Below are 27589 nucleotides of genomic sequence, written 5' to 3'. Positions count from 1 at the left end.
GCAAACTGAAATATTCATAGTGAAAAGATGTATTGCTGGTATTAGCTTCAAATAATTCAAAGGGGGCAGAGTAGATGGAATCCAAACTCAAATATGATTTGCAATGAGCTGATAATTTTTGAAGCTGGGTAATGGGAATCCCCATCTATTTCCCATGAAGTGATGGGACCGGATGTCATGATCTTAGTTTTCTGAATGTTGAGCTTTAAGCCAACTTTTTCACTCTCCTCTTTCACTTTCATCAAGAGGCTTTTTAAGTTCCTCTTCACTTTCTGCCATAAGGGTGGTGTCATCTGCATATCTGAGGTTATTGATATTTCTCCCGGCAATCATGATTCCAGCTTGTGCTTCTTCCAGCCCACTGTTTCTCATGATGTACTCTGCATATAAGTTAAATAAGCAGGGTGACAATATACAGCCTTGACGTACTCCTTTTCCTATTTGGAACCAGTCTGTTGTTCCATGTCCAGTTCGAACTGTTGCTTCCTGACCTGCATATAGGTTTCTCAAGAGGCAGGTCAGGTGGTCTGGTATTCCCATCTCTTTCAGAATTTTCCACAGTTTATTGTGATCCACACAGTTAAAGGCTTTGGCATAGTCAATAAAGCAGAAATGAGAGTCCCTTGGACTGCAAGGAGATCCAACCAGTCCATTCTGAAGGAGATCAGTCCTGGGTGTTCTTTGGAAGGAATGATGCTAAAGCTGAAACTCCAGTACTTTGGCCACCTCATGCAAAGAGTTGACTTATTGGAAAAGACTCTGATGCTGGGAGGGGTTGGAGGCAGGAGGAGAAGGGGACGACAGAGGATGAGATGGCTGGATGGCATCACTGACTCGATGGACGTGAGTCTCAGTGAACTCTAGGAGTTGGTGATGAACAGGGAGGCCTGGCGTGCTCCAATTCATGCGGTTGCAAAGAGTCAGACACGACTGAGCGACTAAACTGAACTGAATGGGAATCCACTATCCTATTCTCTACTTTTCTGTATACTAGATATTTTCTAGAAATAAAAGTTAAAAAAAAAACAAGTAATGTTCGTTGTAAATAAATTTGAAAATACAGAGAAACAACAAGAAAAATCAAAATCACCCATGAACACCAAGATTAAACACTATTAACATTTTGAAGAAATAAATATTGTTGAAGAAAATGGGAAGGGAGAAGAGTAAAAAGATGACTATGGTTATGGCCTTTAAAAAAGAATGAAAGCATTTTTCTAAAAAAACAAATAGCAATCCTAGGAAATACATTTGATTCAAAGCAAGTACGACGAGAGTTGAGTCTAATACAAGTCTCTGACAAAAGCTAAAAGGTAGGGATTGTGGGCGCTGCTATAATAACTGAAGCCAGAAAAGTAAGTACAGTCTGAAGTGACTTTTCAGTCACCGCTCATCCTGACTGTCTACACACATGGCTTCCTCACTTGCTTCAGCATCTGATCTGACCCCTGGCCTCAATCACCTGTGTACCACAGGCAAGAAAGGGTTCATCCACATGGTTACCAAGATCTAGGTGGTTTTAGAGAAACCATTTCTCTAAGTGAGTTTACTTAAAAGACTAATCTATTTAGCCCTAGAAATTTAAACACAGAATACACTTGAGAAGTTATTTTTATTCTCCCTATAAATAAGCTCATTAGGAAATACTAGAATGCCCTAATGGTCAGGAGGAGATTAAAAGGAAACATATCTGAGCTCTAGTCTATCTCAGAACTCTGGGCAACAAGAGCTTATGAATTTTTTTTCTCTGTTATGACTATATTCAATATCTAACTTCCCAGAACCAAATTCACAAAAGCATATAGTTTCATTTTTTGTTTTTTTTTAAATAGCTCTTTATACTTTATGAAGTAATTAGAGGTTTAGGAACATGTTAAGAATCAAGAAAATCTTTTAGAAGTTTCTGTTTCTAAAGGCTTCTAATGTATTCTGTTTTACTTAATAGGTCTAATCAATATGACAAATATCCATTTCTCATCAAATATAACAGTGTTTGGTAGTCTTATTTGTAGAATGAATTAAAATATATTTTGTTACACTCAGAGGAGAAGCAAATGTCACTGACCTTTATTGTCTGCTGCTATAAATCCCAAGATGTTTTCGTGACGTAACATGACTGTCTGATAAATCTCTGCTTCACGGAACCATGAACGTTCTTCTCTAGAGGAGAATATTTTAACAGCAACTTCTTCTCCTCTCCATTTTCCTCGCCAAACTTCTCCAAAACGACCTTTGCCAATACTTTCTTGTAACACAATAGTTCTCGCAATTGTTCTCTGAACAAGCAATGGTAAACCTAAGGATAAAAATAAACAATATTCAATACAAAATATTAGTATGTGTTTCTAACCCAGGATAGGTGTTAAAGAATGACCCAGAAACTTAAAATCTCACTTAGGAAATACAGAGTAAATTTGTGAAATCAGTAATTCATGATAAAAAGGAAACTAATAAAAGGATCCAGAAACTCCTGCCTAAGAGTCAAGGTAGGCTTTAAAAGATAAGCTGAATTTAGACTGGGTTTACAGAAGGGACAGGACTAAAGAAGAGAAGGTAAGGTGTTTAGGTAGGAGGAATAAACAAGCAAAAGTAGAAGGAAGGAAATCGATGATACATGTTTAGGGAACCAGCTTAGATAAGCAGAACGGGGACGTGTGTAGTAAAACAGTAGAACAGGAGGGAAGCAGCTTCAGAATGTGAGGAGTACTGAATGCCAAGCTCCAGATGACCAGTGAAGAGCTGTAGGGGAAAGAGGAACTGGTAAATATTTCTGAAAAGGGGCCATGAATGGGAAGAAATGATTTACAAATCTTATTTCAGAAAGATGAGTCTGGTAAGTTTTAAGAATGGGAGGAAAAAAGTATATAAACACCAGAAACAAGAGAAGTGAATTCTGGTCTAACTTTAAAAATGATCACAAAAACCATCTCAGGACAAGCAATGTACTAATTTATGTGCTAGGACAGCTCCTCTAGGCCCTCCTGTGCCCGCGCAGCCACGGCTCCTTGGACATGGGGTTGGTCCTCCCGGCCACCGCCCCTGGCCTCGGGCTTAGGGGCGTGGGCTAGCTCCTCCCGCACGCGGCGCCTGGCCTAGGGCTTGGGGCGTGGGGTATCTCCCCCTGGCTGCCACCCCTGACCTCGGCGCTGGCTATCTCCTCTCGGCCACCCCCTCTGACCTTGGACGCGGGGTAGCTCCTCTCGGCCGTTCAGTTGGGAAAACCACTAGACCATTCAGGTATGACCGAAATCAAATCCCTTATGATTCTACAGTGGAAGTGAGAAATAGATTTAAGGGCCTAGATCTGATAGATAAGAGTGCCTGATGAACTATGGAATAAGGTCCGTGACATTGTACAGGAGAGAGAGATCAAGACCATCCCCATGGAAAAGAAATGCAAAAAAGCAAAATGGCTGGCTGGGGAGGCCTTACAAATACCTGTGAAAAGAAGAGAAGTGAAAAGCAAAGGAGAAAAGGAAAGAGATAAACATCTGAATGCAGAGTTCCAAAAAATAGCAAGAAGAGAAGAAAGCCGCCTTCTGCGATCAATGCAAAGAAATAGAGGAAAATAACAGAATGGGAAAGACTAGAGATCTCTTCAAGAAAATTAGAGATACCAAGGGAACATGTCATGCAAAGATGGGCTCGATAAAGGACAGAAATGGTATGGACCTAACAGAAGCAGAAGATATTAAGAAGAGATGGCAAGAATACACAGAAGAACTGTACAAAAAAGATCTTCACGACCCAGATAATCACAATGGTGTGATCACTGACCTAGAGCCAGACATCCTGGAATGTGAAGTCAAGTGGGCCTTAGAAAGCATCACTACGAACAAAGCTAGTGGAGGTGATGGAATTCCAGTTGAGCTATTCCAAATCCTGAAAGATGATGCTGTGAAAGTGCTGCACTCAATATGCCAGCAAATTTGGAAAACTCAGCAGTGGCCACAGGACTGGAAAAGGTCAGTTTTCATTCCAATCCCAAAGAAAGGCAATGCCAAAGAATGCTCAAACTACCGCACAATTGCACTCATCTCACACGCTAGTAAAGTAATGCTCAAAATTCTCCAAGCCAGGCTTCAGGAATATGTGAACCATGAACTTCCTGATGTTCAAGCTGGTTTTAGAAAAGGCAGAAGAACTAGAGATCAAATTGCCAACATCCGCTGGATCATGGAAAAAGCAAGAGAGTTCCAGAAAAACATCTATTTCTGCTTTATTGACTATGCCAAAGCCTTTGACTGTGTGGATCACAATAAACTGTGGAAAATTCTGAAAGAGATGGGAATACCAGACCACCTGATCTGCCTCTTGAGAAATCTGTATGCAGGTCAAGAAGCAACAGTTAGAACTGGACATGGAACAACAGACTAGTTCCAAATAGGAAAACGAGTTCGTCAAGGCTGTATATTGTCACCCGGTTTATTTAACTTCTATGCAGAGTACATCATGAGAAACGGTGGGCTGGAAGAAGCACAAGCTGGAATCAAGATGGCCAGGAGAAATATCAATAACCTCAGATATGCAGATGACACCACCCTTATGGAAGAAAGTGAAGAGAAACTAAAAAGCCTCTTGATGAAAGTGAAAGTGGAGAGTGAAAAAGTTGGCTTAAAGCTCAATATTCAGAAAACGAACATCATGGCATCTGGTCTCATCACTTCGTGGGAAATAGATGGGGAAACAGTGGAAACAGTGTCAGACTTTATTTTTCTGGGCTCCAAAATCACTACAGATGGTGACTGCAGCCATGAAATTAAAAGACGCTTACTGCTTGGAAGGAAAGTTATGACCAACCTAGATAGCATATTCAAAAGCAGAGACATTACTTTGCCAACAAAGGTTCGTCTAGTTAAGGCTATGGTTTTTCCTGTGGTCATGTATGGATGTGAGAGTTGGACTGTGAAGAAGGCTGAGCGCTGAAGAATTGATGCTTTTGAACTGTGGTGTTGGAGAAGACTCTTGAGAATACCTTGGACTGCAAGGAGATCCAACCAGTCCATTCTGAAGGAGATCAGCCCTGGGATTTCTTTGGAAGGACTGATGCTAAAGCTGAAACTCCAGTACTTTGGCCACCTCATGCGAAGAGTTGACTCATTGGAAAAGACTCTGATGCTGGGAGGGATTGGGGGCAAGAGGAGAAGGGGAAGACAGAGGATGAGATGGCTGGATAGCATCACTGACTCGATGGACGTGAGTCTGAGTGAACTCCGGGAGTTGGTGATGGACAGGGAGGCCTGGTGTGCTGCGATTCATGCGGTTGCAAAGAGGCGGGCACGACTGAGTGACTGATCTGATGTGCTAGGAACTGGCTCCCCACACAACACTAATATCGTAAAGAATGATGCCAAGTAACTTACCTTGGTGATGAGATTTTGGCAGTTTTCTCACCAAATGAACTTGCTTGATTATAACATACAGAGTTTTCAATATTTTACCACATTTCATTTATATAAAAGTATTTAACTACCTATAAAATTTAAGTAACTGTATTTTTGACTATTCTAATTCACTTAATAGTTCATGGACTAAGAACTGTCACCTTAAATTATACTGGCATTGACAATTAAAATATCAGTGTACATCATGTTCTACACTGTTTATGTAGTCTAATATGCATAAATCTGTGTCACATGTAATCTATATTGAGTTGCCTACTATAGATCAAATTAACCCAACAGGGGTAAATGAAATTATCTGCTCTCTTTGGTTTCTAGTGTGAAATGCATATAAATATAAACATTAAATCTTTGTCTCTTTTCATCTTTAAGCTTCTCAAATAGGTCTTTCCTTTCCCTTGCTCTATCCATCCACCCCTCACTTCCTGCAAAGTAGTTAGCAGTCTAATTGTAAACAGTTGTTTTTACAAGGAGACTGCTGGTTAAAAATAAACCTGTAGGAAATTAAACAAAGGAGCTCATTTGTATTATGAATAACCAATTCCTAATTATGTTTACAGTAGACACTAACATACTGAAAGTACATACAGTAGACACTAAAGCCTTTGAACAGGGCCACACCACGTACTTAAAAAGATGTAAAGTATACATAAGAGTTCATTTCAGGGACTTTACTGGTGGTCCAGCAGTTAAGAATCCCCCTGCCAATGCAGGAGACACAAGTTTGATCCCCTGGTCCAGAAAGATTCCACATGCTGGGCGGCTAGGCCCATGCACCACAACGACTGAAGCCCATGCACCTAGAGCCTGTGCTTGCAGTAAGAGATGCCACTGCAATGAAGAATAGCCCCACTAGCTGCAACTAGAGAAAACCAGCTTGCGGCAGTGAAGACCCAGTGCAGCCATAATTAAATGTGCTGTGCTTAGTCGCTCAGTCATGTCCGACTCTTTGTGACTGCATGGACTTAGCCCGCATGGAATGTAGCTCCTTTGTCCATGGAGGTTGTCCAGGCAAGAATACTGGAGTGGGTTGCCATGCCCTCCTTCAGGCAATCTTCCCGACCTAAGGATCAAACCCAGGTTTTCCGCATTACAGGCAGACTCTTTACCGTCTGAGCCACCAGGGTTATATTTATTTATGTACTAATAAATAAATATTAAAAACACACAGGGGAAAAAAGGTTCCTTTCAGGAGGCTGATCTTGAAGTCAGCACGGCAAGGAATAAAAAAGAGGAATAGCAAATGGGAAGTCTGGAAACGCCTGACACGTTCAAGACTTGTGTAAAGGGTACTGTCAAGAAAGGCTAAGAGGACAAGGAAAAGTCTGTCTTCCCCTTCACCATTGACAGATGCAGAACTAGAATTCAAAGTCAAGTGTGAAAGTCCCTGGGTCGTGTCCGACTCTTTGCAACTCCATGGACTATACAGTCCATGGAATTCTCTAGGCCAGAATACTGGAGCGGGTAGCCTTTTTCCTTCTCCAGGGGATCTTTCCAACCCATGGATTGAACCGGGGTCTCCTGCATTGCAGGCAGATTCTTTACCAACTGAGCTATCAGGGAAAGTCAAGATTTATCATATTTTCTGTATTTGGTTACCACAACCCACATAAGTATCTGAGCATTTAAAAAAAAAAAAAAAAGTAATAGTTTTCTTGTAAAGACAAAAATAAACAGGCCTAAGTTAGATCTCAATGTTCTCTGCTTCTGTACCTTTTAGAACTGCTTGAGAGGAAGCTACAATAGGGAAAAATGCATGGTCCAAGCACCTTTACAAGCAGTGAACAATGGAAATAAGACTAGAACAATATGCATACATTAAAGAGATCATAAGCATGAACAAGACATGATGAACACTGGGCTAAGAGATCCACATTCTCAAAAACGGACATACCCATGTGCATGTCCACACACACTTTTCAGTCTAATGACTGCTTAGAGGCATATGCTTAAAGACAGGCACATGCACAACCTGCGGTTCAGATTCCTGCAGCAGGCATAAGGTTAGCTTTAAGTTTAGAGGCGGGTACCAGAACCCAGCTCTCTATTGGCTCCCACAATTCCTAAGTTAAAAAGTACAGTCTTTGAAAGAGAGAGATAGGCCCCTTCCTCAATATGGTACTGAGTAGTAAACATTTGAATTCATAACATAAAATGTTGTTTTACCTCTTCCTCAATGACTGAAAGAACTAAAAAGGGTATTACTCACAGACATTTGACTTAGACGCATGAGTTCCATTCATGAAGTGGCATTCAGGCTTTGTAATAAATAGCAGGAAAAGCACTTTCTGCTATCATTCAACAGAAGATAGCTTCTGTCTGGATAAATCTGGAAGCCATTCAGCACAGAATAAACTATGACAGGGAAAGAGGCCTTAAACTAAGCTTTTTTGTAAATTGCAGCAAATTCATATTGTATGTCAGATTTTTTCCCAAATACCTTTTCAATAAGAGTAATAACACTTGTCATTTGGATATAACTTTATACCAAGTGCTTAAGTGCTTTCACGCAAACATATCGTTTCATTTGAATCTCACAACAAATTCAATGACGTACACAAGGCAGGGTTCATTATTTTCATTTTAAAGATGAAATAACTCCAGCATGAGACATCAGCTAACTGCCCAAAGCCACGGAGCTGGCAAACAATGCAGACAAGTTTTTACATGGTGAAAGGAGGCATAAAAAGGAGAGAGGCTTTCAGACAGTGGAGCTGGGTCCCTGAAAGATCTAGACATATAGAATTCTTTACTTCATATCTGTATCTTAAAAGGTAAATATATTCTTAATTAGAAATCAACTGCCATCCAGACAGCGATTTCTTTTAATCCTTTAGGAAGCAAGAGACATAACACTGTGCCAGGTGGCATGAGCTGCTTTGATTTCCTTCGGTTTAAGTTTGGCCACAAGAGAGCAGGTCCGAGGGATTAATTCCAAATGATTTAAAGCCACCCTAATTTTCCGTGACTTTGGTCCTTGCTTAAGATATTATTTTGTTCCAGGATAACTCCTGGAATGAGCCAGATATTCTTTGAGAACCCTTTAACTCAGAATCAAAGGGGAACCCCAGGGAAGCTGTAAAATAATCTCTCGCCACTCCTCCACCATTTCTGCCCAGAGTGTCACATCTTCAGAACTAAGGCTGCTCCTTCTAATCCAACTTCTAATTGCCTCCCTCCTCATAGGAGTCTCAGGAATCCCTACAAGGCTGCCTTAAGAGACGTGGGCTCCTTTGTAAGCCTGTATGCATCCTAGCAGTCATGGACAGAACTCATGGAATATTTACGGTCAAATTCTATAGAAGAAAACTTTAGGTCATGAAATCAGTTTCTTCACACTTAAATGAATGAACATATATACATATACATCCCTTAAAATATACCTTCATTCCCATATATACATATACATCCCTTAAAATATACCTTCATTCCCTTGAAATAAAGCATCTTTCATTATGTGAACTTTTTGTGTATCTGTGATTTTATGCTTCAGAGCCATATGCTTACCCTAGTCATAATTTCTGCTTTAAAGTTCCTTTAATCACTTGATATATAATTTGTGAAATTGTCTTTACATATATATATTTAAATCTTTGTATCCATTAATCTAGCCCTTATTTGAAGTTAATTTGCTTCAGGCAATTGGGTAATCTATTTCTGATCCCACATAAATCAACAAACTGAGAAAAGCAAATATCAGAAGGGCCATGGATCTGTAAAGCTGTATTAAATAAAAAGGTGGTCAGGCATTTTCTTAAGGGAGAAAATGACAAAAAAATTCATTAGTTTAATAAAAACAAGAACTGGCCTGAGCCAAAGACAGCAATTTCATGTTGAAAAAGCAAATAGCCTTCACGATTTCAAACACACTCTCTGTCATACCTGCTTTCAAATATAAAAATAAAGCTGCTAAACAGTCCTGAAGAGAATGGGTAACTGCAGATTATGTGAACATCTCTGAACTTCAGCCTCAGCTACAGAAGAATAACTTTCCTTATCCTTTTTATCTTACACAGTCATGAGAAGGTGAGAATGCTTTGAAATTTACACAAATGTGAAAGTGACTTACTGATGAAATGTTGACAAGTCAGTCACTTCTAATTTGTCCTTCCTAAACTAGCCACAGTCAGATATAAACCTAGCTTAAAGACCTATATTAAGGTTCAAACCTGGGGTAATATTCACACTTGCCCTAATTTTTACAAACTTAGCCAACTGGCTTCAGTTCAGTTCAGTTGCTCAGTTGTGTCCGACTCGTTGTGACCCCATGAATTGCAGCACGCCAGGCCTCCCTGTCTATAACCAACTCCCGGAGTTCACTCAGACTCATGTCCATCAAGTCGGTGATGCCATCCAGCCATCTCATCCTCTATCGTCCCCTTCTCCTCCTGCCCCCAATCCCTCCCAGCATCAGAGTCTTTTCCAATGAGTCAACTCTTCGCATGAGGTGGCCAAAGTACTGGAGTTTCAGCTTTAGCATCATTCCTTCCAAAGAACACCCAGGGCTGATCTCCTTTACAATGGACTGGTTGGATCTAGGTCTGATAGAGTGCCTGATGAACTATGGACTGAGGTTTGTGACACTGTACAGGAGGCAGGGATCAAGACCATCCCCATGGAAAAGAAATGCAAAAAAGAAAAATGGCTGTCTGAGCAGGCCTTACAAATAGCTATGAAAAGAAGAGAAGTGAAAAGCAAGGGAGAAAAGGAAAGATATAAGCATCTGAATGCAGAGTTCCAAAGAATAGCAAGAGATAAGAAAGCCTTCCTCAGCGATCAGTGCAAAGAAATAGAGGAAAACAACAGAATGGGAAAGACTAGAGATCTCTTCAAGAAAATTAGAGATACCAAGGGAACATTTCATGCAAAGATGGGCTCGATAAAGGACAGAAATGGTATGGACCTAACAGAAGCATTAGAGGTGGCAAGAATACACAGAAGAACTGTACAAAAAAGAGCTTCACGACCAAGATAATCACGATGGTGTGATCACTCACCTAGAGCCAGACATCCTGGAATGTGAAGTCAAGTGGGCCTTAGAAAGCATCACTACAAACAAAGCTAGTGGAGGTGATGGAATTCCAGTTGAGCTATTTCAAGTCCTGAAAGAGGATGCTGTGAAAGTGCTGCACTCAATGTGCCAGCAAATTTGGAAAACTCAGCAGTGGCCACAGGACTGGAAAAGGTCAGTTTTCATTCCAGTCCCAAAGAAAGGCAATGCCAAAGAATGCTCAAACTACTGCACAATTGCACTCATCTCACACGCTAGTAAAGTAATGCTCAAAATTCTCCAGCTGGCTTAGCCAACTAATAAATAGTTAATTTTAAAAAGACATTTTAGGAAAAAGAAAGAAATACATTACCTGATCCAGAACCTGATGTTGTCATGTCGTAAATTAAATCTTTTAACGTTGTACCCTCTGAAATAAAAGGGCGATCTAACGAGGGATCCTCTTCATTTGGCACTCGATGGTGAATGACAGTGCGGTTATGGCAGATATAGACCATCAACATGAGTGAGATACAGACAAAGCAGACTGGTCCAGCAATGACAGCTGCCAGTTCAACAGGACCAAGGCCAGATGATGGCTTTCCTGTAAAAGGGCCTCAAATGAAATAAACAACAACAATAACACTATAGGCGGCATCCACAGTTTCCTAATCCTCCCATTTCCTGTAGTTGGTCACTACCGTTAGTCACAGCCTCATTACAGCAGTTCATGGAGCTCAAACCCATAACAAGTGAAGCACTTCATCTTCTCCCACTAGCTCTCCTTTTATGGTCACTAGCTCTGTCAACATCCACTTAGTCTTCCTGTAGTCTTGAGCCTAAATAACAAGGCCAGGTACTACAAACATTGTACACCCACTCTCCGCCTCCCATCACTCTCAGATTACTAATAAAAGTACCAATAATCTGGAACAACTCTCATTAAATATTTCTTGAGTCACTGTTCTTTTCTTAAAAAGCAGTTTGGTTTATCTTCTTATTCCAAGGCCAGTATATGCTCATAGCAAGAAAAAAAATTAATAAGTATAAATACAGATGAGGAAAAGTTAAATTTATCTATAGCCTCACAATCCCCCTAAAATTCATCTGCATGTTCTGTGTTTCTGTATACCTCCACCAATTTTTTGTCCATGCAAAAATATACCCTGTTTTTTTCAATAGAGTTTGCACATGTATACTTTTTATTTTAATCACTGAGCCTTTTAATTCATAAGATCGTTTTTTTATAATTTAACAATTAACAATTTGCATTGCTTCAGAAACACATTAATTATTAACTATTTAGGCATTCATTCTGATACTTGCTGGTTCATGGCCCACTACCATTTCCTTCACATCACATCTTTATCATATTGAGATCTTTAGTGGACTGATTTCTTAGAACGAATCCTATCTTTCAGGAGTACATGAGTGCGTACACAATGAATACTTGATTATCTAAAGTTAGCTGCTGCTTTTACATTATGAAAAATCTTGGCTCATCTAAAGAATTTTGGGTAACAAGCAAGATATGATATTTCATTGCCTTCTGGTATTTTTTTAAAAAAGCAAAATTATTTGACCTTTTTCCTTTTATAGGTAACCAGTGTTTACTTGTGCTGAATGTGTACACGGTTTTCCTTTATTCTTGAAAATTGATGGGTTTTTCATTATATATATATTTGGTTAAGTAACTCTTCATTAATTTTACATAGTATTCTTCTCTCTTCTGTCCATTCTTTTGCCTTTTTCTGGTTTTACAGTAAGCACATTGGATCACCTAGATCTGTCCTCTATATCTCTTCATTTGCTCACCAACTGTCTTTTTTCTGAATTGTAACAGTTTCTCAAGCTTGTCTTGCCTTAAGCTTGTCTCACACTTGATTATAAAATTATAGTATCCAGTCTGCTGTTCACTTTCAATACTGCATTTTTTAAAATAATTTATCAATTGAGCCTTTCATCTGAAAGCGATCTTTAACAACTGTGAAATGTTCTCATTTCACTGTCAACAGCTGACAACAGGCCTTGGACTCTGGAAGTTCTTCCCTATCGTGTGCTAAGTCTGTTTCATAGGATGACATCTACTCTCATTTATCCAGTTCAGTTCACTTCTTTTGAACCACGGAATCTTTCCATTTGGTAAAATTATTTGCTGTCTGATTATCTGGGACCTGGGAATGAGGGATCTGTGTATTTTAGCATTAGAAATAAAGTAAGTTCTTCATAAGGTTTTGTGAGTCTCCATTCTGATATTTCAAACCATTTCAAACAACAAAAATGGGAAATTCCGAAATTATTCTTCTCTTCGTCATATTAGAATTGCAAGTAACTATAGAAAAGTCACAAAAATTACAGTCTGACAGAGCTCTGCCACAAGGACCTTCTTTATGTTGAAGATCTGGTTTTACTTTGCTGTCGTCATGTGAACTAGGTGGAAGACTGCCTGCCTTCTGTAACTGGCAGGACTGGCCCTTTTATTCTGAGCTCCAGCAGTGTTTTCTACTTTAACTAGTATGATGCCTAGACCAGCTCTGAGTGGAAACTGAGCACTGGGGTCTGTCCCTCTGAGCAATGAAAGCCATGCTTCTAAAGGAGAATTGACAGTCTGCCCCTGGGAGAATGGCATTGAAACGTATATTATCATATGTGAAACAAATCGCCAGTCCAGATGCGATGCGTGATTCAGGGTGCTCGGGGCTGGTGCACTGGGATGACCCAGAAGGATGGGATGGGGAGGGACGTGGGAGGGGGTTTCAGGATGGGGAACACATGTACACCCGTGGCAGATTCATGTCAATGTATGGCAAAACCAATACAATATTGTAAAGTAACTAGCCTCCAATTAAAATAAATAAATTTATATTTTAAAAAAAAAGAGAGAGAGAGTCTGTCCCTATAGCCTAGTCTCACGCCCAGCCTCTCAGCTTAAAGTATTGGTAGGATTCTGCAAGAAGTTCTTTCACCTACTTCTTTTCCTATAGTTAGTCAATTCTTCACTAGACAATTATCATCTGCACTATAAACTGCAGAGTTTGACAACTCTAAATGCATGTAGGTGGCACTTCTTCCATTAATTCTCCTAGCATTAATATAGCTTTTCCTCATTTTTGTATTCCTTTATTATAGTAGGTATTTGGGAAAAGTGACAGATCACCACATCACATCATACAGTCGCTCAGTCATGTCTGATTCCTTGTGACCTCATGGTCTGCCAGGCTCCTCTGTCCATGGGATTCTCCAAGCCAGAAGACTGGAGTGGGTTGCCAGTTCCTTCTCCAGATCATCTTCTCAACCCAGGGATCGAATCTGGGAATCCCACACTGCAGGCAGATTCTTTACCATCTGAGCCACCAGGGAGCCCACCAGGGAAAAGTGACAGCAGAGTTAAATATATGAGCTCAGACCAACATCTTTAACCAGAATCTTTAATCTAATCCTAACTGTTTATGAAGTTTTCAAATTTCTGGCTCTCCTGCTGCTGCTGCCAAGTCACTTCAGTCGTGTCCGACTCTGTGCGACCACATAGACGGCAGCCCACTAGGCTCCCCTGTCCCTGGGATTCTCCAGGCAAGAACACTGGAGTGGGTTGCCATTTCCTTCTCCAATGCATGAACGTGAAAAGTGAAAGTGAAGTTGCTCAGTCGTATCCAACTCTTAGCGACCTCATGGACTGCAGCCTACCAGGCTCCTCCGTCCATGGGATTTTCCAGGTCCTAGGACATTTTAAAATGTAAACTATGGTGAAGGACCAAAAACCTAGAAATCATATGTAATAGTTTATACATAAAGATCATAAAGCAAGGTGAAATTACAAAGTGAAGGCATCTGGATTGTTGAGTGTTGCTCTCCATTCCCCGTCCATTACTGACTGCTTTCAAAGGCTGGAGCATTATACAAGCAGGGACACTCTCAGGATATACTGCTGTGGTGGCCTCTATCAGGATTCTCTACATGTGCCTACCCTTTTAGGCACAACAGACCTCAGAGAAAGTCTGTCTTGGTACCACCTTCTCAAGCAACATACACCCAGGAGTAAGAATTTTGGCTCCTCTTATGACTCTACTAGCATGGACTAGTTCCTTTTTGCCTCTAAACTGAATACACTGGGAGAGTCAAAGAGCTTTCCTTACAGTATCAAGAAAAAAGGCTCACACAACTTACCAACAGTTGGAAGTTCTATTTTATTGCAGTGGTCCTGGTTGCAGCAATATGTTGTAGTTATAGACCCAGTTTTTGAAGATGGTGCACATACAAATGGCCTGTCTCGTGGAATTAGGTCAATTTCAGCTATACACATGCTATTATGTATAACTTTGTCTGTGGTCTCTGTGACAGAGACAAAGCAAAGCCCATCTGTGACACAAGTAAAATTGTCTTTTGTACAAAGGTGGCAGAAACACTGTAATGCTGGAAAAAAAAAGAAAAAAAGATCCTATCAGAGAAAATTATCAAGGTTAACAATTTTAAATTATCCCATAGTCTCTGTGCTAATATTGACACATTCCTGATTGTATTATAATTATACAGTTTTTTGTACACTGTTCAAAAAACAAAACTCTTGTTATTCTGAGAAGTTCCAAATTCTATTAAGAAGCACATATATGTAGGAGTCAAATATGTTGAAATTTGGACCCAGATTTTTTTCCTAAACCTTTTTGGCTTCCAAGTAGAGAAAAACTGTTACATGCAATTTTATTTGTGCAAGGCAAGCATTTGTCCTCCCATTTAAAATGCAGTACACTGAAATTTACAAAGGTTATACTTATTCTTATCAGTCCAAAATTAGGGATTCATATATTCCCTCCACTGGGGAGGGCAGTGTGAAAATCCTACCTTCTCCTCACTGTAGGTTGGAAATCTCAGGGTAAGCTTATGGTAATAGAGTAATGGAAATAGATTTGTATTGAGCCAGACATTCCCTTCTCCTGTGCAAACTCCAAAAGACATGTATCTTCTAATCAGGATTAGAGTACTTTCTCATAAGCAAGGTAACAAGACATATGTGCTCCAACCACAAAGGCAACTGGCTATAGAAATAACTGGAGAAACACTTGCTCCATGCCCACTTTTATCTATTTGATCTTTCTAGTTCAACTTGAAGAGTAATTCCATAAGGGAAGTCTTGCTAATTATAATCAACACCTTCCCATACACACAGAACCCTTCACTAAGCTCGCCAACAAGGTTAAGTGTTCCCCAAAGCATACATACACTGCTTACCGGAATTATCTCCTCCTTTCCCTCATGAAACTCTAAGGTTCTTGAGGGCAGATTCTGTAAATCCACATCTAGAACTAAGCTTGGTACACAACATTAAAAAAAAACGTGAAATGAATGCGAGATCACTGTGATCTCATGAAAAGCACAGATCTATCCTTGAGTCCAATTACACATCAGTAAAGGAAAAGGGAAGTGTCCACGTTTGCAGAATGGCCATGTGCAATGAGACCAGGGAGGTCTACTGTAACTAGAAACAGTGGCTAGGCAGACAGGCAGACCAGGAGAAAACTAGCTACTCTGAACAGCTAATTTGGTGTGCAGGAAAGGGTTCACTCAGCAAGTCCAAGCTGCTCAAACCTTGCACATCCTGAAGAAAGAAAGGCTTGTCTTCAGGACTGGTCCTTGGCCAGTTCCTGGGAGATGAGCTCTGACACCCTGAAATATTCTCTCTCATAAGAGTGCTATGTGACTGAGCCCCTGGACACCAAGGCTCCAGTGAACTTCGCTGGCTGGCAACACTTCCCACGTGCTGTCATCCCTGACTGCTAAGTTATGAGTACCCCTATGTTTAGGTTAGCACAAATCAGTCTATTTACAGTTTGCTGTTAAATTGTCTCTCGTTAAATTAAGAATGGCCAGGTTTTTAAAATTTGTTTTGTTTTCCCATCTTTGAATTCTGAACTTGTGACAACAATCAGAAAAACATTTGCCAGGGACTTCCCTGATGGTCTAGTGGGTAAGGCTCAGTGCTGCCATAGAGGGGATACAGGTTCCATCCCTGGTCGAGGAACTAAGATTCCACGTGCTATTCTACACAGCCAAAAAAAAAAAAAAAAACCAAAAAACATATATGTATAGGTTAGGGTTATATACATATATATATATATATTTTTTTTTTTTGGCCAAAGAAATGTTTCCCAAACAGGAGGTCACAAATATGTTGGGAGAAAGAGAGTCTAAAATAGTGTACAAAATTTTAAGTATATTTATTTAAAACATACTCTAAGATGAATAATGAATAATCAGTACGGAAAGGCAAAAAGAAATGACACTGAAAGACGAATGCCCCAGGTCTGTAGCTATCCAGTACAATACTGGGGAAGAATGGAAAAATAGCTACAGAAAGAATGAAGAGGCTGAGCCAAAGCAGAAACGAAGCTCAGTTGTGTTTGTATCTGGTGGTGAAAGTAAAGTCTGATGTTGTAAGAACAATTCTTCATAGGAACCTGGAATGTTAGGTTCATGAATTAAGGTAAATTGAACGTGGTCAAACAGGAGATGGCAAAAGTGAACATCAACATTTTAGGAATCAGTGAACTAAAATAGACGGGAATAGGCTAATTAAATTCAGATGACCGTTATATCCACAACTGTGGGCAAGAACTCCTTTGGAGTAGCCCTCAGAGTCAACAAAGAGAGTCCAAAATGCAGTACTTGGTTGCAATCTCAAAAATGACAGAACAATCTCAGTTCATTTCCAAGGCAAATCATTCAGTATCATAGTAAACCAAGTCTACGCCCCAACTGCTAAGGCTGAAGAAGCTGAAGTTGAACAAGTCTATGAAGACCAACAAGAGCTCCTAGAACTAACAGCAAAAAAAAGATGTCCTTTTCATCTGGAATGAAAAGTAGGAAGTCAAGAGATACCTGGAATATCAGGCAAGTCTGTCCTTGGGAGTACAAAATGAAGCAGGGCAAAGGCTAACAGAGTTTTGCCAAGAGAACGCACTGGTCATAGCTAACACTCTCTTCCAACAACACAAGGGACGACTCTACACATGGACATCACCAGGTGGTCAGTAGCAAATTCAGACTGATTATATTCTTCGCAGCCGAAGATGGAGAAGCTCTATACAGTCAGCAAAAACAAGTCCTGGAACTGACTGTGTTCATTAACTCCTTATTGCTAAATTCACGCTCAAATTGAAGAAAGTATAGAAAACCACTAGGCCATTCAGGTATGACCTAATCAAATCCCTTATCATTATAAACAGTGGAGGTGATGAATGGATTCAAGGGACTAGATCTGGGAGAGAGACTGCCTGAAGAACTATGGACAGAGGTTTGTAACATTGTACAGAAGGTGGTGACCAAAACCATCCCCCAAAAAAAGAAAATGCAAGAAGACAAAGTGGTTGTCTGAGATCTTACTAGCTGTGAAAAGAAGAGAAGCGAAAGGCAAAAGAGAAAGGGAAAGATATACCCAACTGAATGAAGAGTTCCAGAGAATAGCAGGGAGAGATAAGAAAGCCTTCCTAAGTGATCAATGAAAAGAAATGGAGGAAAACAACAGAATGGGAAAGGCCAGAGATCTCTTTAAGAAAACTGGAGATACTAAGGGAACATTTCATGCAAAGATAGCCACAGTAAAGGACAAAAACAGCAAGGACCTAACAGAAGCAGAAGAGATTAAGAGGTGGCAAGAATACACAGAAGAACTATACAAAAAGATCTTAATGACCCAGATAACGACAATGGTGTAGAGCCAGACATCCTGGAGTGTGAAGTCAAGTGGGCCTTAGGAAGCATTACTATGAACAAAGCCAGTGGAGGTGATGGAATTCCAGCTGCTGCTGCTGCTAAGTCGCTTCAGTCGTGTCTGACTCTGTGCGACCCCATAGACAGCAGCCCACCAGGCTCCCCCGTCCCTGGGATTCTCCAGGCAAGAACACTGGAATGGGCTGCCATTTCCTTCTCCAATGCATGAAAGTGAAAAGTGAAAGTGAAGGCGCTCAGTCGTGTCTGACCCTCAGCGACCCCATGGACTGCAGCCTTCCAGGCTCCTCCATCCATGGGATTTTCCAGGCAAGAGTACTGGAGTGGGGTGCCATTGCCTTCTCCAGGAATTCCAGCTGAGCTATTTCAAATCCTGAAAGATGATGCTATTAAAGAGCTGCACTCAATATGCCAGCAAATTTGGAAAACTCAGCAGTGGCCACAGGTTAGTCTTCATTCCAATCCCAAAGAAAGGCAATGCCAAAGAACATTCAAATTTCCATACAATTGCACTCATTTCACATGCCAACAAGATTATGCTCAAAATCTTTCAGGCTAGGACTTCAGCAGTGCATAAACCGAGAACTTCAAGATGTACAAGCTGGATTTAGAACAGGCAGATAAACCTGAGATCAAATTGCCAACATACGCTGGATCACAGAAAAAGCAAGGGAATTCCACCCCCAAAAATCTACTGTTTCATTGACTATGCCAAAGCCTTTGATTGTGTGGATCACAACAAAGTGTGGAATATTCTTAATGAGATGGGAAAAGCAGACCACATTACCACCTGCCTACTGAGAAACCTGTATGCAGGACATGCAGCAGCAGAACTGGGCATGGAACAACAGACTGGTTTAAAGTTAGGAAAGGAGTACATCAAGACTGTACATTGTCACCCTGCTTATTTAACTTATGTGCAAAGTACACCATGTGAAATGCCAGACCAGATGAATCATAAGCTGCAATCAAGACTGTCGAGAGAACCATCAACAACCTCAAACATGCAGATGATACCACTTTAATGGCAGAAAGTGATGAAGAACTAAAAAGCCTCTTGATAAAGGTGAAAGAGGAGACTAAAAAGCTGACTTAAAACTCAACATTCAAAAAATGAAGATCATGGCACCTGGTCCTATCACTTCATGGCAAACAGATGGGGAAAACCGTGAACAGTATCAGGTTTCATTGTCTTGGGCTCCAAAATCAATGCAGATGGTGACTGCAGCCACAAAATTAAAAGACACTTGCTCCTTGGAAGAATAGCTACGACAAACCTCGATAGTGTATTAAAAAGCAGAGACATCACTTTGCTGAAAGAGGTCCATATAGTCAAAGCTATGGTTTTCCCAGCAGTCATGTATGGATGTGAGGGATGCACCACAAAGAAGACTGAGTGCCAAAGAATTGATGCTTTCAAACTCTGGTGCTGGAGAAGACTCTTGAGAGTCTCTTGGACAGCAAGATCAAACCAGTCAATCCTAAAGGAAATCAACCCTGAATATTCATTGGAAGGGCTGGTGCTGAAGCTTAAGTTCCAATACTTTGGCCACCTGATGCAAAGAGCTGACTGGAAAAGACCCTGATGCTGGGAAAGATTGAGGGCAGGAGGAGAAGGGGATGACAGAGAAGGCGATGGTTAGATGGCATCACTGACTCAGTGGACATGAGTCTGAGCAAACTCCAGGGGACAGTGAAAGACAGGGAAGCCTGGAGTGCTGCAATATGGGGGGGTCACAAAGAGTCGGACATGACTTTAGCAACTGAACAACAGCAGCAAAGATGAATGATAAGTAACCACTCCTGGTGGCTCTGCAGTAAAGAATCCTTCTGCAGGAGACATAGGAGATGCAGGTTCAATCCCTGGGTTGGGAAGATCCCCTGGAGGAGGAAATGGCAACCCATTCCAGTATTCTTGCCTGGAAAATCCCATGGACAGAAGAGCCTGGTGGGCTACAGTCCTTAGAGTTGCAAAGAGTCCAGACACAAATGAGCGACTGAACACATATACACACATATCTAAACAAGCACTGTCAGTCAGTTGGCTTTTACTGCTGCTTCTTCAGCTGGGTTAAGATCTCTTTCAGGTCAGATTTCCTCATGAAACACTCTGAGCGAGAGGTTTTTGTAATTGAAATGGTAATTGTAACTGAAAGAGTGAAAAGTACAGGGAACCTGAATCATCAGAGCAGATGAGGATACAGGCATGGTATATTTACTGTATTTTCAAAAGTCAATACCATATACACACTACAAGAATTACATGGGTCCTATCTTAGTAGTACAATCCACAAAAGCTCATTAGCAGTAACTGTGGTTGTAATGGCATTTTTCCATTCTCACTTCCAGCACTGTTTGGGAGAGCCACTTAAAGATTCAATAATGTTAACCTCGCCTGCAAGTGATTGTGACAGTTGACATCTCATTAAAACTGGCATTTGAGGAATGCATGCTGGCAAGTGTTTGATGAGGTATGAGGTCTGATAAACCTGGACTTACAAAGCCATCAAGAAATTAATACATAACCACCTTGCACATTACCTCTGAGAACTGGCACTTGCAAGCTTTTAGTATCACTGAACTTAAAATATATAGATACAGATTTAAAATGGAATCAGACCCAAGGCTATTTTTTCTACTGTGAAACCTAAATATCATCTGTCACACTGAATAACTGTATTAATTTGAATTTTGTTGGTTTTGTAGCTCTCTTTAATTTGCAGACTTGGTTTACAGTTGTCAATGAGCCAAGAACAAAGATTTTATATCTACTTTCATGTCTATACAACTTTCAACACTATGAAAAATACATTTGTATTTTTCTCTTAAAAGTATTGCAAATTTGAGACAGTCTGTGCTAAAAGGGGGCTTCTCTTATTAAGAGTTTTTCAATAAGAAGAAAATGTCTCTAGACAATGTTCAGTCGCTAAGTTGCCTTTGACTCTTTGCAACCCCAGTAAATTATCATCATGAACAGGAATAAATATGTGTGGTTCTTCTGTATACTGGTATCCGTATGTAAGTAACTCCAACCTTTCAGTAATACAGCTTCTTGCTGACTTTTCTACTTGACAGCAAAGGGAAGAACTCAACTCCTTGCTGAGTGCCTTTCTGCTACCTTGGCCCGTTGCTTCTGTGCCCCAATCTCCATTAGTAGCCACAGCTGCCTCAATCATAAGATGCACATTTTCCCACACTTTTAACATTGTGGAAATCTACACACCGTGTCACAATCAAGGTCAGAAAAAACCCACAAAACTCCAGTCTCTAGAAAAAAAGGTAAGGCATGATAGAGCTGTTACAACCTATGCCTGTGCAAACTTGGCTATGCGTGGAAGGTATTACTCAGTTAATCATCACTTTATCTGCACTGGCAGCTCTCCTGCAACTTAAATTTAACTTATGCTTGACCCCTATTAAGATGTCTTCAGAGATTTCTCTGTGATTCAGCACTGCAATGAAGTTACTGTGTTCACAGAAAACTGTCAGCCCCGTGCCAGGAATACAATTACTAGGAGAATTTTTCAAATATTGCAGAATAAATCATACAGTTATCGAGTTTGAAGATGTTGGTGAGATGTGAAGGACTGTTAGAAACCAAACATCTAGCTCTCAAGGGAAGTGGCAAGAGTAAAAAGAGCAGAACACATGGGGTTATCATTCTGATTATATTCCAGTATCGGAGAAATTCCAAGTTGAGATTCTGGTTCTTAGTTTCTTCTATAAAGGAAATTTCCATGATTGCTTCATTTCATTGTATCCAGAGGTCACACTTCAAGGCACTATTACTTCCACCTAATACCAGGGCTATCAACGGTTGAGTCACAAGCCCTTACATCTGGCAATGAAGAGACTATGAATAGTATATGAAACAGGGCCTACTGATGAATTAAAATTAAAATTCCTATGAGCCCTACTACAGGCTTCCCTGGTGGCGCTAGTGGTAAAGAACACACCTGCACATTAGTGCAGAAGACAAGAGAGATGCAGATTCGATCCCTGGGTCAGGAAGATCCCTGAAGGAGGGTATGGCGACCCATCCATCATTCTTGCCTGGAGAATCCCATAGACAGAGGAGCCTGGAGGGCCACAGTCCATGGGGTCACAAAGAGTTGGATATGATTGAAGCAATTTAGCTCATAAGCCCTACTGCGGAAATAAAAATTAGTACCAGGAACTTTGTCTTCCCAGACCTTACACTTCTTTTTAGGCATATCCTTCAATACTCTGTCCCTTAACCTCACACCAGTCAGATTAGCCATCATCAAAAAAATCTACAAACAATAAATGCTGGAGAGGATGTGGAGAAAATAGAACTCTCTTGTACAGTTGGTGGGAATGTAAATTGATACAGCCACTAGAGAACAGTATGGAGATTCCTTAAAAAACCAGGAATAAAACTACCATGTGTGAAAGTGTTAGGCGTTCAGTCATGTCTGACTCTCTGCATCCCCATGAACTATAGCCTGTCAGGATCCTGTGTCCACAGAATTCTCCAGGCAAGTATACTGGAGTCATTAGCCATTCCATTCTCAAGGGATCTTCCTGACCCAGGGATTAAACTAACCCAATAATCCCACTATAGGCATATCCCCTGAGAAAACCATAATTGAAGAGAGACACATGTACCGCAATGTTCACAGCAGCACTACTGACAACAGCCAGGACACGAAAGCAACCTAGATGTCCACCAACAGATGAATGGATACAGATGTGGTATATACACAATGGAATATTACTCAGCCATAAGGAAGAACACATTTGAGTCAGTTCTAATAAGGTGGATGAATCTAAAGCCTGTTACACAGAGTGAAGTCAGAAAGAGAAAAATAAATATCATATATTAAACGCATATATATGGAATCTAGAAATATGGTATTGATGAACCTATCTGCAGGCAAGGAATGGAGACGCAGGAAGAGACTGGACTTGTGGACACAGCATGGGAAGGAGCGAGTGGGACGAATGGAGAAAGTAGCACCAACATATATACATTACCATGCATAAAGAAGACAGCTGGTGAGAAGCTGCTGTGTAACTCAGGGAGCCCAGCCTGGTGCTCTGTGATGACCTAGAGGGGTGCGATGGAGGCTCCAGAGGGATATAGATAATTATGGCTGATTTGTGTTTTGTTGTATGGCAGAAACCAACACAACCTTATAAAGCAATTTTTCTCCAGTTAAAAAATAAAAGAAAACATAAGAAAAAAATACTCTTCTTTTTCAATACTTATCACCCTTTCATCACCCATCCTCGCCCATCAAGAACTAGGCTGAATCATCTTGGTGAAACTCACTAGTGATGCCCCTTTGGCTGAATTTGTTCTTCTAATTATTTTAGGACAGGAGACACACTGACAAGCCTGTCTGCCTCAGTCACGTGACACTGCACACTCAGTCCTCTGCTGCAGCCCACATCTGTCTCCACACTCCTCTCCTTGCACTTGTGCTCTAGACTCCAAACTGCCTGCCCGGGCATATTCTGCTTGGCTTACCTGTTAGTGCAAAGTCAACACATTCAAAACCAAACACAGCATTATTACTCCAAGAATAGTATCTGTGACAAAAAGGCCCCTGGAAGGATTCAGAGGTTTCTTCCTTGCTAAGACAGAAGACAGATCAGCCACGAAAACGGAAAAAGGGGACAAAGACTTCTGACCAGACCCTGGATTCCAATCTTTTCACCACTCTGGTTTTTCTAGTAATGACCATTCTTTCCATTACCCCATTATATCACAATTACTTTTTACAGCACAGACTATTTCCAAATGTAACAAATACTCACCAACAGGTAGGTAAAGGAACACACACACAATGCCCTTTATTCAGTCTGCTTAGCTAGACTAAAAGCAGACCACACCACTGCTGGCAAAGGTGAAGGCAAAAGTTAAAAGTTAAATCCTTTCCAGTACTAACGTCAAGCCCTGTTACCATCTAGTCTACTGGTCCACTTGAGCTTCGCAGAGTAACCCACCTTACTTTCTCTCCACACCCCTCTAAAGGAGGCCTATCTTCTTTTCTCCCTCTTTCAAGTCTAGGGAACCACACAAGTTCTCTTCCTCTTAAAATATGCGGCATATCTCTATAAAACAAGGCTAAAATCCTGTCTGCAACTCCCTCCAGCCTACTGCTAAGGGCTTTGTTCCTCAAAAGACTCAGTAGTTCTTAACTCCATGCCTTTTGGTTGCCCTACAGCTGTAATGTCAACATGAGTGTTAAAAATAACAGCACCATACGTTGTGAGAGTAAGTTCTCCTTCAGTATGGATAACATTTCACTCCCAAATGTTGGGCTTCAAAACAAAAATCTGATTTATCCAAACATTTCTTCAGATAAATACCATTTACTTCTGCCACCTTTAAAGCACTTAAGAAGCATCATTTATATAATTCAATACATGAATGTGGGCACTTTGAAATTCTCAATCACTTGGTTTTCCACAATACTTGCATTTTCTAGTCTCCAAAGCTCCATGGAATTAGCTGATATAACGTTAACTAGTATCAGAGGAAAAGCATGCTAAGAAAATGCTGCCTGAATGGCAAGATGAGATTTAATAGGGGCAATTACTACAAAGGCCTTCATTTAGGTTCAAAATAAACTGCACAAGTACAGGATAATTGCCTAGCAGATTTGGGGAATCTGTTTAAGAACAGATTTAGAGAGAGTCAACAGCACTTACTGTTAACTGTAGCCATGGTGATGGGGGAGACAGAGGGAGATTTTGGGCACAAAATCCCACAAATGTCCAATATAACAAGTAATCATAAGCGTTACTTGAATATCAATCTGCCATGTAAATGAGTAAGAGAATCAAAGAATTAATTCAACAAAGTTTGATCTGAAAGATACCACAGATGTGAAGACAACCTCATTTTATAGATGTAGCAACTGAGTCAATTTCCCTTACTCCAATACTAAATCAAATCATGAGATTAGGATGTGGTAAATTTTGTTTCATAAAGAGTCACTTTATAACTGCAGCTCCTCCCTACAATGGACTTGGCTGCTCAAAAGGTTATGACTTCCCTGTCATTAGAGATATTTAAGCAGAGGCTTAATGACCAAGTCAGATTTTTTGAAGTAGGGATCCTCTGTACTAAATGAAAAGTTAGTCTAAAACTCTACCATCCTTTAAATAGTAAGATTCTATTACCTTACAAGTTATATCAAACATTAAGTATCTAGGTTTTCATTTCTTGACCTAGTTCAACTTAACATCTTCAGGGTACCAAGATCCTGGTACACAGGAGAGATCTAGTATGTGTTTCTTAAGTAAACATCCAAGCAGTATCTCCTTACTACATGGACGGTTGCTACTAGCAGTGTGTGCTTGATTGCTCAGTGGTGACCAACTCTTTTGTGGCCCCATGGACTGTATAGCCTGCCAGGCTCCTCCGTCCATGGGATTTTCCAGGCAAGAATACTGGAATAGGTTGCCATTTCCTCCTCCAGGGGATCTTCTGGACCCAAAAGGCCTCAATAAAATGGCCACACAAGCAAATTTTCTCTTACCACTTTCTACCTTACTACCGGCATTTTTTTAAGTCCTTTCCCCATTTCTCAGTGCTCTCCTTTCAACTGTCCAAAATTCCCATGTAGATATCTCTTAGGTCCATTTGATGTAAATACTCATTGCCCAGAATAACTTCTTTCATTATATAAATGGAGGACGAGCTGGCTCTGTCAAAATTACAGATGAAGATACCCTCTGGTTCACAAGGAATGTAGCCTATGGATAACTCATACATGTGTAAAGTGGCTTACATATACTTACCTAATAGATAATGTCCTCATCAGTTCTACAAGACTATAATCTTCCCTATGCATCTATCAATAGAAGTGGTAAAATCATTATAAGATGGAAGATCATGCAGCCACACAAAGACTGACCCCAATGAGTATCAAGTAAAAATCCATAGTGCATAACACTGAATTTGATATAGTAACAACATTTGTGCTAAAAAAGGGAGAGGAAAATTCATACATATATTGGCTTGTAAATGTTACAAAGTATCTCCTTTCTTGTTGTTGCTCAGTCCCTAAGTTTTATTTGACTCTTTGCAACCCATGGACTGCAGCACACCAGGCTTCCCAGTCCTTCACTATCTCCCAGAGTTTGCTCAAAGTCATGTTCGAGTCAGTGATGCCATCTAACCACCTCATTCTCTGTCACCCCCTTCTTCTCCCTGGAAGTCTATAAAAGAAACAGGTAACGCTGACTTCCAAAGAAGGGAACTGGGTACCCAGAAGACTGGAGCAGGAGGAGACTTCTCACTATAAATCTACTTTTTGAATTTTGAAAAATGAATGTATTGTATCTATTCAAAGTTACAAAAAAATGTTTAATGTGCCCCTCTGTACTCCATCCCCTTTCCCTGTTTTGTCTTCAAAACTCCAACTCAGGATATTTAACCCTGAGGAATACAGTCACTTCATGTCAATTTCAAGACTGTTCTTTCTTGAAAATAATTTGCAAAGATATAGCAAGAGCCTTTAAAAGTCTGTATCTTTTAACTCATTAATTCTACTTCCTAGAATTTAGTCTAAGGAAACAACAGATGATAACAAAGATATAAGCACATCGATGTTTGTTACAGCATTTGTTGAAAACAATCTATATGAGTGACAACAGGGTTAGCGGAATACTATATAGCCTTTAAGGCTGATAATTTATAGAAGTATGTTTAAGGACAGGGAAATAATCATCCTACTGAAGCTGTATACCATGTGATTATAATTTCATTCCTATCAAGCGATCTTATTTTTGTTTCACTTCAATGAGTTGAGGGGGGTATGTTAATATACAGAGCAGATGTGTGTGCTCTGCCTCACTCTAGCCCTTGGAAAAAAAGTGGACAAACTTGTATTTATGATGGTGAATGATTAAAAATAAATGAATTTATTTTCCTCAATCTAAACACATTTTTATAGTTTCTTACTGGATTTTATGTTGACTAGTGGGTATTACAAGAATACAGTAGTTAATTTCATGGAATTCAGAGACAAAAAAAAGCCTCATGTTCGAATCCTATCTCTGCCAGTTAGCCTTCTAAGTTGCTTAACTTTTGGAGCCTGTTTCCTAAATGCATGACAATAGCAGTCTCAGAAAGTTTGAGGGTTAAATCAGATAACAGAATATTTAGTATAGTGCCTAGCACATAATAAAATGCTCAAAAAATTCACTTATACACTCATTTTTTTAACACTACAGTGTGTCAGTTCCTGTTCTAGATGCTGGACAGAGAATCAGAACAAACCTTTATATGGCTCTAGGAGGCAGCACTGACAATATAAACACGCGCACACACAACACTCAGCATGCATGGTAGCTATTTCTCACTCCATTCACATATATCCATTCAGTTTTTCATCAGTGTGCCTGCCTGAGCAAAGTTATTTAGTCCAAGAACTTCACTCCCACAGCATGTGAGAAGTACGTACACGGAACCATGTTTGCAGTTCCAAGCCAAATTAAC

At 40.3% G+C, this 27589-nt stretch overlaps 1 protein-coding gene across 3 annotated transcripts in view; it reads right to left on the bottom strand.

The window, feature by feature from the left end:
* Window positions 1-27589, bottom strand: part of TGFBR1 (transforming growth factor beta receptor 1) — a 75022-nt gene that overhangs the window by 28639 nt on the left and 18794 nt on the right. For 2 of the 3 annotated variants that reach the window (XM_025278945.3, NM_001290926.1), the window contains 3 exon segments: window positions 14557-14802; window positions 10766-11008; window positions 2066-2296 (listed from right to left, as the gene is read on the bottom strand). In XM_025278945.3, the coding sequence (XP_025134730.1) occupies window positions 2066-2296; window positions 10766-11008; window positions 14557-14802 (720 nt within the window). 3 annotated transcript variants of the gene reach the window in all.

The sequence above is a fragment of the Bubalus bubalis genome, chromosome 3 (assembly GCF_019923935.1).
Source record: "Bubalus bubalis isolate 160015118507 breed Murrah chromosome 3, NDDB_SH_1, whole genome shotgun sequence".
Classification (NCBI taxonomy): domain Eukaryota; kingdom Metazoa; phylum Chordata; class Mammalia; order Artiodactyla; family Bovidae; genus Bubalus; species Bubalus bubalis.
Note: the sequence above shows the minus strand (reverse complement) of the source record. Positions and strands in the feature narration are given on the sequence as shown.